The sequence below is a fragment of the Poecilia reticulata genome, linkage group LG17 (genome assembly GCF_000633615.1).
Source record: "Poecilia reticulata strain Guanapo linkage group LG17, Guppy_female_1.0+MT, whole genome shotgun sequence".
NCBI lineage: Eukaryota > Metazoa > Chordata > Actinopteri > Cyprinodontiformes > Poeciliidae > Poecilia > Poecilia reticulata.
This window is the reverse complement of record NC_024347.1, coordinates 990,941-1,004,623: the sequence shown is the minus strand read 5'-3', so window position 1 is coordinate 1,004,623 and position 13,683 is coordinate 990,941. Positions and strand designations below refer to the sequence as shown.

The following is a 13,683-nucleotide window of genomic DNA, read 5'->3' as shown; positions in this document are numbered from 1 at the left end:
TCCGAATACGAATGCATTGTTTATATTATAATATCCCAGTAAAGCTGCATTGAGAAAAAAAATGTAGAAAAGGTTCAAGGGTTATTCATGTTTTTACTGGATTTTGGCAGGTGAGGGTAAAGTTGCTCTAATGGCATCTTGATTTTACAGGTCATCTTACAGACGCTCCTCCTCAAAGCAGAAAAGAAGCTAAAAGACGGGGAGAAAGCTCTCAAAGACCACGAAAACATCGACTCTGCAATGGYGGTAAATAAAGACTTTGGTCTTATCAGTTTAAGTTATTCCAAACCGGACAAGGCTAATCCATTTGAGGAGTCACGAAAGGCGATCAATGTCTGTAATTACACAATTTATTCAAATATGTTATATGCAAAACAATGTGAATAAAATAGGACACCCGTATCTCATTCACCATCAACAAACAATGACGACTAATCTCTGAAAAAGAAAGCTTGATTGCACTTAAATTACAAAAAAAAGCATGATATGCTTATCCGAGTAAAAAGTCAAACAAAAAAATATGTTTTCTAGCTAAGCAAAAAGTGCACCCTTGCCTCAAATAATCTCACTTTTTTTGGCTATAATAGCTTCTTTGAGAAGTTTGCGCCAGCCTCTGACGTCGGGTGCGGGGAAACTTTTTCTCCTCTCTTTACTTTCAGCCGTGAGATGTTTGAGGAGTTTCTTACATCTACAGCCTGATTCAAGTCACACCACAACATCCCAAAAGGATAAAGATCTGAGCTTTGACTCAGCCCAGTACTCGCCATTTCTTAATTCTCAGTTCTTGGTGGATTTGCTGGGATGCTTTGGCTCGCTGTCATCTTGCAGAATCCAGTTCTGGTTCAGCTGTGGCTTATATTTTTACAGAAACTCTCATCTTTTCCTGCAAAATTGATGGTGGATGCTGTGATTGTGAGCAAGTAAGCCCCTGCTGCATAAAGGCATTCCCACACCATGATACCTCCACCTCTGTGCTTTACAGTTGGCGTGAGGTTTCTTCTCCTGTTTATGACAATATTTATTGCACACATTCAATAAATGTGTGATTTTTATGAACTCTATTCATTTACGACTAATTAATTACTTTTTTTAGTCTACTGGTACTACTTTAAATTGGTGTCCAGATGGTTGACCTTTGACCTCTGGAAACTTTTATTATGAATATCTTTAAAATGGTATGGGCACAAACACAGATCACCAATTTTGTTTAATTTTTGTAAAGTTTGGTTGACCTTTTGACCTTTAAACTGGAATTAATATCTTCAAAACTAAAGCAGCACAAGTACATCTTTTTTCAGCACAAACACAGCAGACTTTATTGTCACAGATCGTGTTTGAGGTTGTAAAAGCGTGGGGACTGCTTGACCTTTCATGACCTCTAGAAACGTTTGTTAAAATCTTTAAAGCCATAGCGGGACAAATGAAACTTTTGGTTGCGCAAAACAGCAGAAAGAACGTACAAACGTTTGACACCGGTCTCATCTGATTTGACAGATGCTGCCATGTTGTTTCGCCAGTTCAATTTGGGGTAACTGTAGGGGAGTCCTAATTTATTCCGCACCATAAATTGTAATTTATTTTTTTTAGTTGCATCTCAGACAAACACAAATAAACGCTTTTCTTCAGTTTAAGTAAATCGGTTGCACTTCTAGAACTTAGCAGAATCATTATTTCCACATTTCCACGTGTCAAAATGGGCCAAAAATCACACGACTGGCCTCCTCCAGGACTCCCTGAAGCAGGACGACGGCCAGGTGGAGCGGCTGGACACGGACCTGCAGGCCCAGGTGAAGAAGCTGGTGGCGGCTCTGAAGGAGCTCACCAAGAGGGAAAGGCAGCAGATCATAGAGCATGTGCACCAGGACTGCGCCAAAGTGAGAGACGACATGAGCCAGACGGCGCACATTCAGCGCTACCTGAACCTGCTGCTGGCAGAGACCGACCCTTTCCTGCTCATCTGGGTAAGACTCTTTCAGTAACTCAGTGCAACAGTGGGAATCGGCTGAAAAGCGTGGCACAAGATCTTTACATTCGAAAACACAAGTAAAACCTCTTGAAAGCATTAAATGGGAGAAGATGGGTGATACTGCATATTTTGGTATTGAGCCAATGCCAAGTAAATACAGAGCCAGTATCGGAAATACCGGTACTTTCATCAAACTTCTGACCTTTTGGTGTTTTTGTGGTTTTTCTTTTGGATTACTTACCCAGGATAGCATTTGGATAAACTTTATAGGTATCTACAAAATACTTTAATAACACACTAATGTGATTTGTGTGCATTTTTACTTAATGAACAAATTGCAAAAATATACAACTTGAGAGGAAATCAAAACAAAATCTTTTTTGGGGAAGAGTTGAGAAACCACAGCACAAAAATAAAACAAAATCTCAAGAGGGAATCTGAAGCTAAAGTATCGATCTTGTGGATCCAATTTTACACAGTATTAACTGGCTAGTCATTTAATTTTGGTTTGCAGGGAATTTTATGATGCTGTTTTGTTTTTTGCACTCTCAAAATTTCAGTACGGAGGTTGTGGTGGAAGCATATAGTCCTTGGCGCAGCCAGTAGTAGGGATTGGCCGCATCAGAATCAGAATCAGGAGTAGGAACGCTGGCCTCCTGCCAAAACCACAATCTTGTCACAACAACACCAGCGAAGCTGACCGCCAAAAAATTTATTAGCCATGTAGCCGCTATACCTGGCGTCCTGCCGCTTCTCCAGCTGAGGCCAGAATGATGTTACCAAACAGCTGAAGCGAACAATCCTCAGTCTTCGTAATAATAAATGTTTGGCTGTCTTGCATTTGTATTTGCATTTGCATTTGCACTCCGTTTGTAAGAGGAGGTGCGCACACCTCCAAATTGTGCATGTTAGCTGGATGTTCAGAGACAGAAGGAAATTGTGAATTTTTCAGGCTCAAGTTGAAATGCAACGCATGCTTCAATGCCATCCCTAGAGAAACCCCGACATCATAATTAGTGATGACGAGAGAGGGGGATGAAGAGGAGAAGAAGACGCGAGTCACTGGGTTTATGGCAGGCTTAAAAAGAGACAGTCATAAAAAACAAACTCACTCCAAGCTTCAGAGCTTCTGTTTGATTAACTCACAGCGATCAGTGAAAAATACACACATTTTGGATCATTTGTGCGTCCATCCTTCTGACTGCACCGGTCAAGATACATACGGCGACAGATTCAAATAATCGGAGGCAGAGGAAAGAGTACAGATTAGCCCTTACCTGCATCTGCTCAGCTGGTGAAACATTGACAGTCACACGGCTGAGCCTATCCAGTGGATATAAATCATTTACACAACCCTGGTAAGACGTAAGGTATCTCTGGTATAAAATGTAACTTTTTCCACAAGTCTGTTGGAGGGAAATTTAAAAAAAACTAAAAGAAATGGCAAGAAATTGACCGCGTACGTTCACACACTCTTTGACTTTGACTTTCCAAAACAGTCCTCCATTTAAAGTTCAGAATCAAGATGTACACTATGCCAGTTTAACCATCTCACATGAATATCTCTGGCATTTTCCACTTTTAACTAAAGCCATAGTTTGCAAATAGGAGTCAGTAGAAGTTAAAAAAATTAACTTCAAAACCATTTATCTGGGAAGGTTTGGATATCAGATCTTAATGATTATAGTCAAGCCTAAAATTATTCAGTAAATGTAGAAGAACCTTTAAGAGTATGTCCAGCTAAATGAAAGTTGTTTATAAAACTTTTTGTGTTTATGTAAGTCTGCTCATAGGCTTTTCCTTTTCTTAAAATTAGGTAAATACAGCTAAAAAAATAATGTATGTCCTGAAGTGAAATTTATGTTTGTGCTTTAGCTTTTAAAATGATAAAAAATTAACCCGTAATATACAGACGTACAAATTATCAGTTAATTAACTGATAATTATAACATCTTGGAATCGTAATTTGCTGTAAAACAGAAGAATCGACATGTTCCTGTGAAGGTCAGAGCTGCAGTCCGATTGAAATGCTCCTCTAACACACCGAGAGACACAAACTAATGAATTAAGAAAAGCTAAAAAGACGAGTAGAAAATAATTATTTTATCACAATGTTAGAGGCCTTATAGAGCGGAAGGTGATTCTCCATCTTACTGAATCTGAGAGGTTTCACGGTTTTTCAAATATTCTTGCTGAAAATGTAGCATACTGCCTTCGTGACTGTTTCATTTAATGAAAAAGAGAGAAGAGACAGGAAAATGCTTCATGTGAGTGAACAAAAAAGTGACCTTGAAGGTTTTTTCCCTTTTTTTTTCAGAGCAGATTCACATAAATCCTTGTAATTCATTCTGTGAACATGACGTTTCACGTTTCTTTCCACTGTCCTTTTCTCTTGCAGGCATTTCAATCAGACGACACAAAGTAAGTCCAAACAAAGGATGTTTTTTTTTTTGTGTGTTATTTTTCTGTTAAGTATGCTTGGGATGACGTAAAACCTAGATCTACTTGCTATAAAAATGTAAGATGTAACAATCATGAGTGGATTTTCTTATTCTGCACCATGCGGTGTGTTGCAGATTGCTAGCAGACCTGAACTGCCCACTTTTCCTCCCTGAGCCCATCTGTGTGGACAGGAAGCACATCCTGGAAGACATAGAGGGCAAATATCGGGAGTTCATCACGTCCACCCTCCGCTGCCTCAGCGAGCTCAAGAGGGAGCTCTGTGAGTGGCTCATTAGTTTCACCCGTCGGCTTCACTGAACAGCAACATTATTTATCTGTGAGGAAGTAGTTTGACTTCAGGGAAATGTTTGCATTTTTTTTAATACATATCTACTAAATTTTACAAACTTATTCCCAGACATGATCCTTTTGGAAAACTGTTTTTTTTTTTTTTTTTTAATTCAGTCATGAAAAATTATTCATATCCCTTGATTTATTTATTTACTTTCTTTTTTGTTTCACACATTTGATTACATTACGACCCCAATCCCATTGTATTTAATTGTCTTTTATGTAGTGAAGTAGAAGGAAAAATATTTCTGGTTCTCAAACCTTTTTTTTTTTTTTTTTTTTTTTTTTTACAAATACAGAATCTGAAAAGTGTGTCATGCTCATCCTCTGAACATATAAATGTTGTATAGAACTACCATTAACTGCAATTAAAGACACAGATGTTTTGGAGGTATTTTTCTTTGATATTTGACTTACTGGATTCAAAGACAGTAAGTCAAGTGCAAGCTCAGGTAAGCAACCTGAACCATATTCATCCTGTGGGCCTGATGGCAACAGGGCCTGATTTTACACCTTGGTTGTGAACAGTGGCGCAACTACACATTATTCAGGTGGATGCGAAAACATAGATCGGTAAAAAGTAAACACCTTAAGTGTTGGACTCTCTCCCCGCAGTAACCAGCCCTCTGTCCCTGGACACAAACTCTGCCCATCCTCTGCTGAGCATCTCTGACGACCTGCGTTCAGTCATGCGTGTAAAAAGCCGGCTGCCCTGCGCCGCTCACCCCGAGCGGTTTGACCACTGGCCACAGGTCCTCACCGTCCAGACCTTCTCCTCCGGGACTCACTACTGGGAGCTGGAGGCTGAGGGATTCTGGGATGTCGCCGTCTGCTATCGGAGCATCGGACGGAAGGGGAAGGAAGGGAACGCTTTTGGAAACAACAAGGTAAAACTGTCGCCACGTTGTGACGGTATAAAAGGAGACAGATAATCTGTGAGAAACTGGGTCGGACCTGCTGACTTCAAAATATGAACTTCTGGTTTTCCTTTGCCTCATTCCTTTTAGGCGTTACTTTATGCTATAGGTGTAGAGTTTGCTGATTTACCACCATCTACCTCTCTCGATCTGTTCTGAAAGGACCAACGTTCATTTAAAATAAAGTCAGAAACGCGTTAAGAAGACAAATTTGCTTTTCACACCTCTTAAAATGTAAAATACCGAAACGTCTTTCGGAGTTTCTGTCCAGTGTCAGAAACAACGAAGTCCTGAATGTTTATGTGGTTGCGTTGATGATTCATTGTTGAGTCGTTTGTCTGAGAACAGTGTTGCTGTTCGTGCTGTTTCTGCTTGGTCTGCAAATCTATGTAACTTTTTCCTATTTTGTCCTTGTTTTGCGTCTTTGGTCAAAGCATCGCTACTGTATTTTCCCAGGTGTCGTGGAGCTTGACGCAGCAGCACGACAAAAAGCTGTCTGCCTGGCACAACCGCAGGAAGACACGGCTCACATACCAAATGGTCGGCAATCGAGTCGCAGTTGCCGTGGACTACAGCTCTGGGACCATCACCTTCTCCGAAGTGGGACCTTCCAACACCCTGATCCACCTCCACACTTTCTCCACCAGCTTCGCCCAGCCTGTGTGTTTGGGCTTCGGACTCTATAAAGCCGAGCTCAAGAGCCGCATCTCTGTGGTCAAAGTGTGAGCAGGAGATCGATGCGACTGGGACTTTTGCCGTGAGCCATGCCCACTTCCTGACTGACTGTAATGGCGTTCTCCTCCTAAAAAGTGCGTTGATGGCGTATCAACATGGTCGCCTGTCTCATAAATGCTTTCTAACAATGTGAAATGTGAGCACAGAAACTTGACTGTCTTTAAAATAAAGAGAGAGCTCTGTTTTTAAGCAAATTTGAAGTATTGTTATCCATTTTTTATTATTGACCTTGGATTTGAGAACACCCATTCAATTAGAGAAGGATATCATTGGAGAATATTTTTTTTAACAAAATCACACCATTATTGAGTAGGCACATCCTATAAAATGTAGCTTTAAAGCAAATTGAAGCACGGTAGAGGATCCATCATGCTGGGGGCCGATTTCTCCTCCAAAAGCCCTGAAAAACCCTTGTGAGAGCGCATGGCGACGTAAAGTCTTCCGGTGCAACTCAAATGAAGAAAAATTAATTATTTGGACTTTTAACGCAACACATTTTTACACATCCTTAGCAGGGGTGCAAATCCTCATGAAGGCTGCTGCATGTGTGAATTTCAACCAAAAGGATTCAAGATGTCTCACTTCCAAGTCTTAAAAAGAAAAATCTTTTTCCTTTTTTATTTGACAAAGTCACATCTTGTAAGTAGCCTTCTGAATTTACAGCTTTGAAACCGCGCACTGTTTGGCACAGTAGCTACCAGCCAAGCAAATAATTATTACTTTATCGGAAAGATTCATAATGCTTTCATCCTTTTTAGCTAACCTTCAACTCGAGTCATGTCTCTGCTCTTACTGGAAATTAGAAGAAGAAGAAGAAGAAAGAAAAAACAACTGACACACTCTCTGTAACTTTGCTCTTTGAAGCTGAGCAGACTCCCAATCACCTTCCTTTATTCCTCTGTTAGGGTGAGTGGGTGGATGCAAGGTAAGAGGGTGAGGAAGAAGCAGATGAACAGAGGGGGTGGCTGAGAAGAGAAGGGAGGACGAACACACACACAGAGAGAGAGAAAGAGCGAAAGAGAGAGAGAGGAAGAGAGAGAGATCAGAGGATACTCCAGATCGGCAATCAGCTCGACTTGCAGTGAGARAATGTGACTGGAAGAGCTGGAAAACAAGGATTTTTCCCGCTTCGCCTGACTTTGGCTGGACGGATCTCGTAGGGTTTGCTGACATGGGACACAAGCTTCTTCAGCTGAAAACAGGTGATTGTCTAGGTTTTATTTACCATCTATTCTTTCAAACAAATAGTCATTCTATTTAATGGTAAATATTCATAAACAATATTCATCAAAACTGAGGTTCTATACAGGGGGAGGGGGTAGCCTCCCCAAAACAATGTTTCATTTCAGCCAGTCAGAAGATCATAGGGGGATACTGAGCTGACCAAGTCCTGTTGGTGTGTGCAGCCACAGCATATGTTGAGACGGTGTTTTTGAGAAGGTGTGTGTGCTGAGGATGCGTGAGGGAGGGAGGGGGTCTCTGTGTAAAAGACAGATGGTCACTCAGTGGAGTTGTTCCCTTTCTCAGTCTCTCCTTCTGGGTCTCCCTGTCATCCCTCCAGAATCCTGCCTCATCACTTTTTTCTTTGTCATCCATCCTCTTTTCTCGCTTGTCTCATTATTTATTTATTTATTTATTTTTTGCTGAGGGAATACAAAATATCTCTTTTGACTCTGTCCACACGCATGTCTCTTAACTCTTCAGATTGCTCAAAAGTTGTACTTTCAGACCATCTCGGGGCTTGTTTCACCAGGTTCAGTCATGCCAATCTGGTCTGTCCACTTTGACCTCCTGATATTACCGAGCCTGCTGCAGCTGCTCTTGTTGCTCTCGGCGCCTCTGGAAAGCGGCGCCCAGAACGACACGGAGCCCATCATCCTGGAGGGGAAGTGCCTGGTGGTGTGTGACTCCACGCCTTCGTCGGAGCCCGCTGGGAGCGCTCTGGGCATGTCCGTCCGCTCCGGCTCAGGACGGGTGGCCTTCTCGGCCAGCCGGCAGACCAACCACGAGCCGACAGACATGAGCAACCGCACCATGATCATCTACTTTGATAACGTGAGTAGCTTTGAAATGGTCTTTTAAGAAGGCTTTTGTTGCAGGCCATCGAATTTTATTGGTTTATCAAAATTTAATCAGTCTATTAGTGGAATGAGTAAATATGTTTTCCTAATCAGAGAGTCGTGACTAACTGAGGTTCCAATGATGAAATTGAAATATTGAGAATGCAGCCGAAAACTGAGCTATCACTTACAGGGTCAATAATTAATCACACAGCAATATTGTGACGATAAATTATGTAAAGAACCACTATTAGCCCAGAAAACAGCCTAATCAGAACACCAAACGCTCAGAGCGTCGCGTGGCGCGGTGGTCAGAGCGCGCGCTCCGTATATAGTGGCTATAAAGATGGCGGCCGTACCGAGTTCGACTCTTACTTGTTAGCTTACTGTCAAATAAAGGCTACGGGTGCTGAACAAACACCCTACTTTGTTCTGAATTGTTTTGTTTCACTTCTCTACGAACTGAGCAGGGTCTCCTGTGGTACATCGTTCCCTCCGTGGGTCGTTCTGTAGTAGGTCGAAGGACAGTTTTCCACTTTGGATCAGCACCAAACCAGTTTTAGCAAGGACTAAAGAAGAGAAATAAGAGCTCTTTAAGAAAGCGGGCTGAGAACAGCTTGAAACTTCACAGATTAGTCTGTGGTTCTGTCTTCTTGGTTCTTCGCTGACCCATTTTAAGAGCAAACAGAAGTGGCTCCAATGTGATTATGACATTAGGTGCTGATTACTAAATTGGGTGCTACATTACACAATTAATGCCATAATAGGATCTATGATATTTTTCAGAACCACAAGTTAGGTTTCCAGGGAGAGATCAAATCCAAACCAAAATATAACAAAAATATTTCTGTCTGGAAATAGTTTGTGCTCGAGGTCTACTAGGCACTAAGAAAGTAAGATCATTACTTTATAGAGCATTACCCGACACTGACAGGTTAAGACCTCCGGCAAACATCTTGGTCTATGCATGACAATGATAAACACAGGAAATTCCAGTGCTTGAAAGATGTGAAAGAAGAAGATTCACTTTTGTTGTCCCACGTCTACTAATATGAATGCACATCTGATTACACCCAGGCACTGAGGCTAAATGATAATAAGCTAAAGATTGAACATTTGGACTTGGTGTGCTGCCCTCAAAACTGTGAGATTATGCAGCACATTCAAGGCTTTTTTACAGTGCAAATGTAGAAGAGAGAATCAATAGCTTTGAGACCGAGGTCCAACTGAATGTGTAATAAATAGAGTTACTGGAGTGACCTTGGAGTAGGCATGAATGCTTTTAACAACAGCCCTCACACTTCTTCAAAGTGTCTTTCTTTGAAGACACTTTGAAGAAGTGTCATACCTTGGACTCTCTTGACAATTTCCTTGCTGACATCGCCTACCTCGCCTGCATTTCCCCCCTCGAAATCTCCGCAGATTTTAGTCAACGTGGGCACTCACTTTGACCAAGAGAGCAGCGTCTTCGTCGCGCCACGCAGAGGGGTTTACAGCTTCAACTTCCATGTCGTGAAGGCCTACAACAGACAGACTATTCAGGTATGCTATCACCCTAATTCGAGCAGTTGCAGTTGAGGTTGTAGCTGCTTCGTGCGTTCTCCCTGATCCGCGTGTTTGATGGCTCTTAGGTCAGCCTGATGGTGAATGGCTGGCCAATGATTTCAGCGTTTGCGGGAGACCAAGACGTGACCAGAGAAGCAGCAACCAATGCAGGCCTGGTGATTCTGGAGAAGGGCGACAAGGCCTACCTCAGACTGGAGAGGGGGAACCTGATGGGAGGCTGGAAGTACTCCACGTTCTCCGGCTTCCTCGTCTTCCCCTTGTGAAACGGGTGGAAAGTGGAAGTGCTGGGTAACAGGAAAGGTGTGAGTGATGGGTGTTAACAGCGCTTTGCAAAAGTAGCTACACCTCTTGAACTTCTTGACATCACGAGTCCGTTCATCTTTTGAAAACATGTCAGGCTCGGTTAGGTTGAGTGGAGAGCATCTGCGATCATTTTCCAAGATGTTCGCATCTTGGAAAATGATGCGAAGACATGCTGGGTCATTCTAACACATGATGAATTTTTTTTAATCTTACCAAAGTCCCTTCTTCCACGTGCTTGTTATTTCTCTTACATGACTTCTGGAAAACTGCAAAAAGTACTTCTTTTGATTCCCTTTCTTGCCACTATTTCACAAAATTCAGATTGGTGGCGTTCATGGCTGATGGTTGGCCAATCCATAGATTATCCAAACTGAACTGTGTATCTCTGCAGCTTCTTCTGGGTTACTGCTTGCCCGCCTCTCTGACTGATCCTCTACTTCACTTTAGGTCAGATGCCTTATCTTGGTAGGCTTAGATTTGTGCCATAGCGTTTCCATTTTCCAAATAATTGGTGGAACATCACTCTGTGAGATGTTGAAAACTTGGGATATGCATTTAGCAAAACTTCTCTACACCTTTCTCCCTGACCCATCTCCAGTGTTCCTTGGTCTTCATGATGCATGTTCTCTAACAAACCTCTCAGGCGTTCTCAGAACAACATGGATTTATAATAATATTAAATAACACTCAGTGGACTGTCAAACTTCTAAAAGCAGCTAGTTGCATTGGATTTTATTGAAAACAAATCAAATTAAAGAGGGTTTATTTTCCTTCAACTTCACAACTATGCATCTAAAAAAAATCCCACAAATGTAGACAGACGTTTCTCGTTGTAACCTTATAAAATGTGTAAAAGTTTGAGGTGTATGCCTTTGCAAGGCGCTGTACATCCAGTTTTAGGACTAAACAAATGAAGAGAACTATCTATAAAAAAAAAAGTTGCTGAAAAGCTACAAACACTCTATGGAAATTATTTATTTATTTTGTCTTCATGTGAAATATTTATTGTTTATTGAATATAATGATTGTGGAAAAAGTATCAATTTGTGCTCCTGTGCTGACATAATGCCAAGCCTTAATTTTTGTTTGTGTTAACACAGCTGTGCTGCAAATATCCAGCTTAAAAAAAAGTATTTTGTTTGAGTTTCTTGTATGACTGTTTCTCCTCTGTCTGCCTGTCAGCCTCATACAAAAGATGTCTATTTACCAACAAATTTCTATAAAAAAACAAAGCGCTAAAAAAAAATGAAATCATCTCAACTTGATTGTTTGCATGCAAAAAAAGGATATTATGAATCACTGCAACTGTGACTGTTTAATCTGCAAAAGCAAGGCAGATTTCCTCGTGCCCTTTCATGCTGCCGCGTTCGGCGGCAGCGGTTTGTAAATATAGCTCCCACCAGCCGAGCTGGCGTTGGCGAGGACCAGGCACACCAGCGTGCGACGCGGTATAAGTGCCGAGTGTGGCGGATGCTCCTTGCAGAGACACAGACAGATGGAGGCTTTGGCGAGCCTGCCGGCTCATCCCTGCAGGACATCCATGGATAAAGTGTGGCGCACTGTCACATGAAGTCATTTACGCTTCCCTGGTTCAGAACCACCGCTCTCAGTTTGTCTGTTTTTCCTTACACGCGTCCTTACTAAAACAGTCATAGATACAGGACCGGGTTTAGGGTTATTTGGTCACAATGCCATACTCACAGAGGTTCCTTTTACACTTAAGCTACAGATTTCAGTAGATTGATGGTTAAAGGGGCAGCAATATGCAAAAATAATTTTTATGGGACTTTATATCATGTTATCAAGTTATTCCTCTCATCAAAAACATACATGGAGTGCTGCTTTGATTCTTTTATGCTTGTTTGAGAAATCCTTTAATTTCCCGTGGAACCATTTGGGGTTGCCTAATCGCTTGCTGCTACAAAGCTCCGCCTATTTGCACGAAGCACCTCCTTGTAGCTCCAGTCTCCAGCCTCTCAGCTCCGCCAGACTAGTGGCAGCAGCAATTAGCAATCACCTGGTGGAACTGCACACCTGTGGAGCTAAATATGTGAACTATTTCTCAGTCCAGTTCTCATGAAAACATTTGTAAACAGCTTAACAGAGAAATGTTGTGATGACGTACTGAAGACAGTGTTAAAAGAACAGCAGCTTCTTAAAGAGACAGATACCCAATTTCAAGGCATCAAATTGTAAAGTCAAATTTCTTTTAAGCCATGCTTGATACAGCATTTTTATAACAACCGGCGGTAACATACTTACTTGACTATGCCATAAAATACTCATATGTACTTGGAAAATACATAATACTGCCCCTTTAAATACATCGGCTACAAGGATTTTAGGCATTGTCCCCATGAAACTTTGTTGTTCTAGAATTATCTTTATAAAAATCTCCTACTTATGGCATAATTTTAAAGATATGTCTTCATCTGTACAAGAGAAAAGATATGCACATCTAAAAACCCACTAGACAGGCTGCTGGCTGCTAAAATTAATCTCTGAAGAACATAAAAGTAGGTCTGTGCTCTAAACTGAGCTCCCATTGCAGTTTTCCAATAAAATATCATCACACTTCAGGTTCACTGCTCTACTCAATCTGAGGAAGAGCAGCAGGGACATTTATCAAAGAATAGCAAAAGGAGTTGGTGTTCATTAACACAGAAACACTCAAACTGACCCAAAGCATTTTGGTAACTATATGTGACAATGGAAATACACCAGAAAAATCTGTTTGAACAAAAACATAATCATTGTCAAAACCTTTCTTATAGATTATTAATTATTAAAGCATTTCATATGGGCTTGCTTACAAGCTTTACTGCTTCGGTTTTTATGGCGACAGTTTGAAGTGAGTCAGGACTCATCAGACGAAATGCAAACAGTGAAAGTTACTAATGAACAAAATCACTTTAGCAGCAAAGAGAAATTACCAAAATGCTAATACAATTTAAAAGATCTGGTGGTTAGGTGAGGGTAAGGTGTTAATTGGGAGAGGATATCTGTCATTTTGATTAAATGGAGCAGAATGGTCGCTTTCAAGGGGTTTGGTGCATGAATTTGTTCTTCCTTGAACGATTTTCACATATAAGAAAACTGCTATTAGTAAGATTGTACCCAAAATCAGCCAACTAAGGATTGTTGCCACCAGTGCAGACACAGTCTGCTCAAGGACAGCAGAAAGAATGTATGATTTAACTTTTTTTTTTTGGAGGGCACGTACAGTTTGGCTGCGACTTTGATGCTGGTTTGGTGTCAAGAATGGTAACAAAGAATCCAGATTTCTCTCTCTCTCAAAAAAACAAACAAGCAAACAAAAAAAAAACAGCAACAGATTTCCATT

At 41.2% G+C, this 13,683-nt stretch overlaps 2 protein-coding genes across 5 annotated transcripts in view; both read left to right on the top strand.

Moving 5' to 3' along the window:
- trim110 (tripartite motif containing 110) overlaps positions 1–6,605 on the top strand; it is a 40,872-nt gene extending 34,267 nt beyond the window's left edge. For all 4 annotated transcript variants that reach the window (XM_008432973.2, XM_017310049.1, XM_008432972.2 and 1 more), the window contains exons 3-8: positions 151–246; positions 1,728–1,961; positions 4,365–4,387; positions 4,543–4,688; positions 5,375–5,646; positions 6,133–6,605. In XM_008432973.2, coding sequence (XP_008431195.1) covers positions 151–246; positions 1,728–1,961; positions 4,365–4,387; positions 4,543–4,688; positions 5,375–5,646; positions 6,133–6,402 — 1,041 coding nt within the window. In that variant the 3' untranslated portion in view covers positions 6,403–6,605. The remainder of the gene's footprint in view (positions 1–150; positions 247–1,727; positions 1,962–4,364; positions 4,388–4,542; positions 4,689–5,374; positions 5,647–6,132) is intronic.
- A 787-nt stretch (positions 6,606–7,392) lies between these two features.
- cbln12 (cerebellin 12) lies at positions 7,393–11,586 on the top strand. Its single transcript, XM_008432966.2, has 4 exons — positions 7,393–7,613; positions 8,165–8,466; positions 9,894–10,013; positions 10,103–11,586. The coding sequence occupies exons 1-4, from the start codon at positions 7,583–7,585 to the stop codon at positions 10,298–10,300; spliced, it is 651 nt and encodes a 216-aa protein (XP_008431188.1). The 5' UTR covers positions 7,393–7,582; the 3' UTR covers positions 10,301–11,586.
- Positions 11,587–13,683: the final 2,097 nt, after the last annotated feature.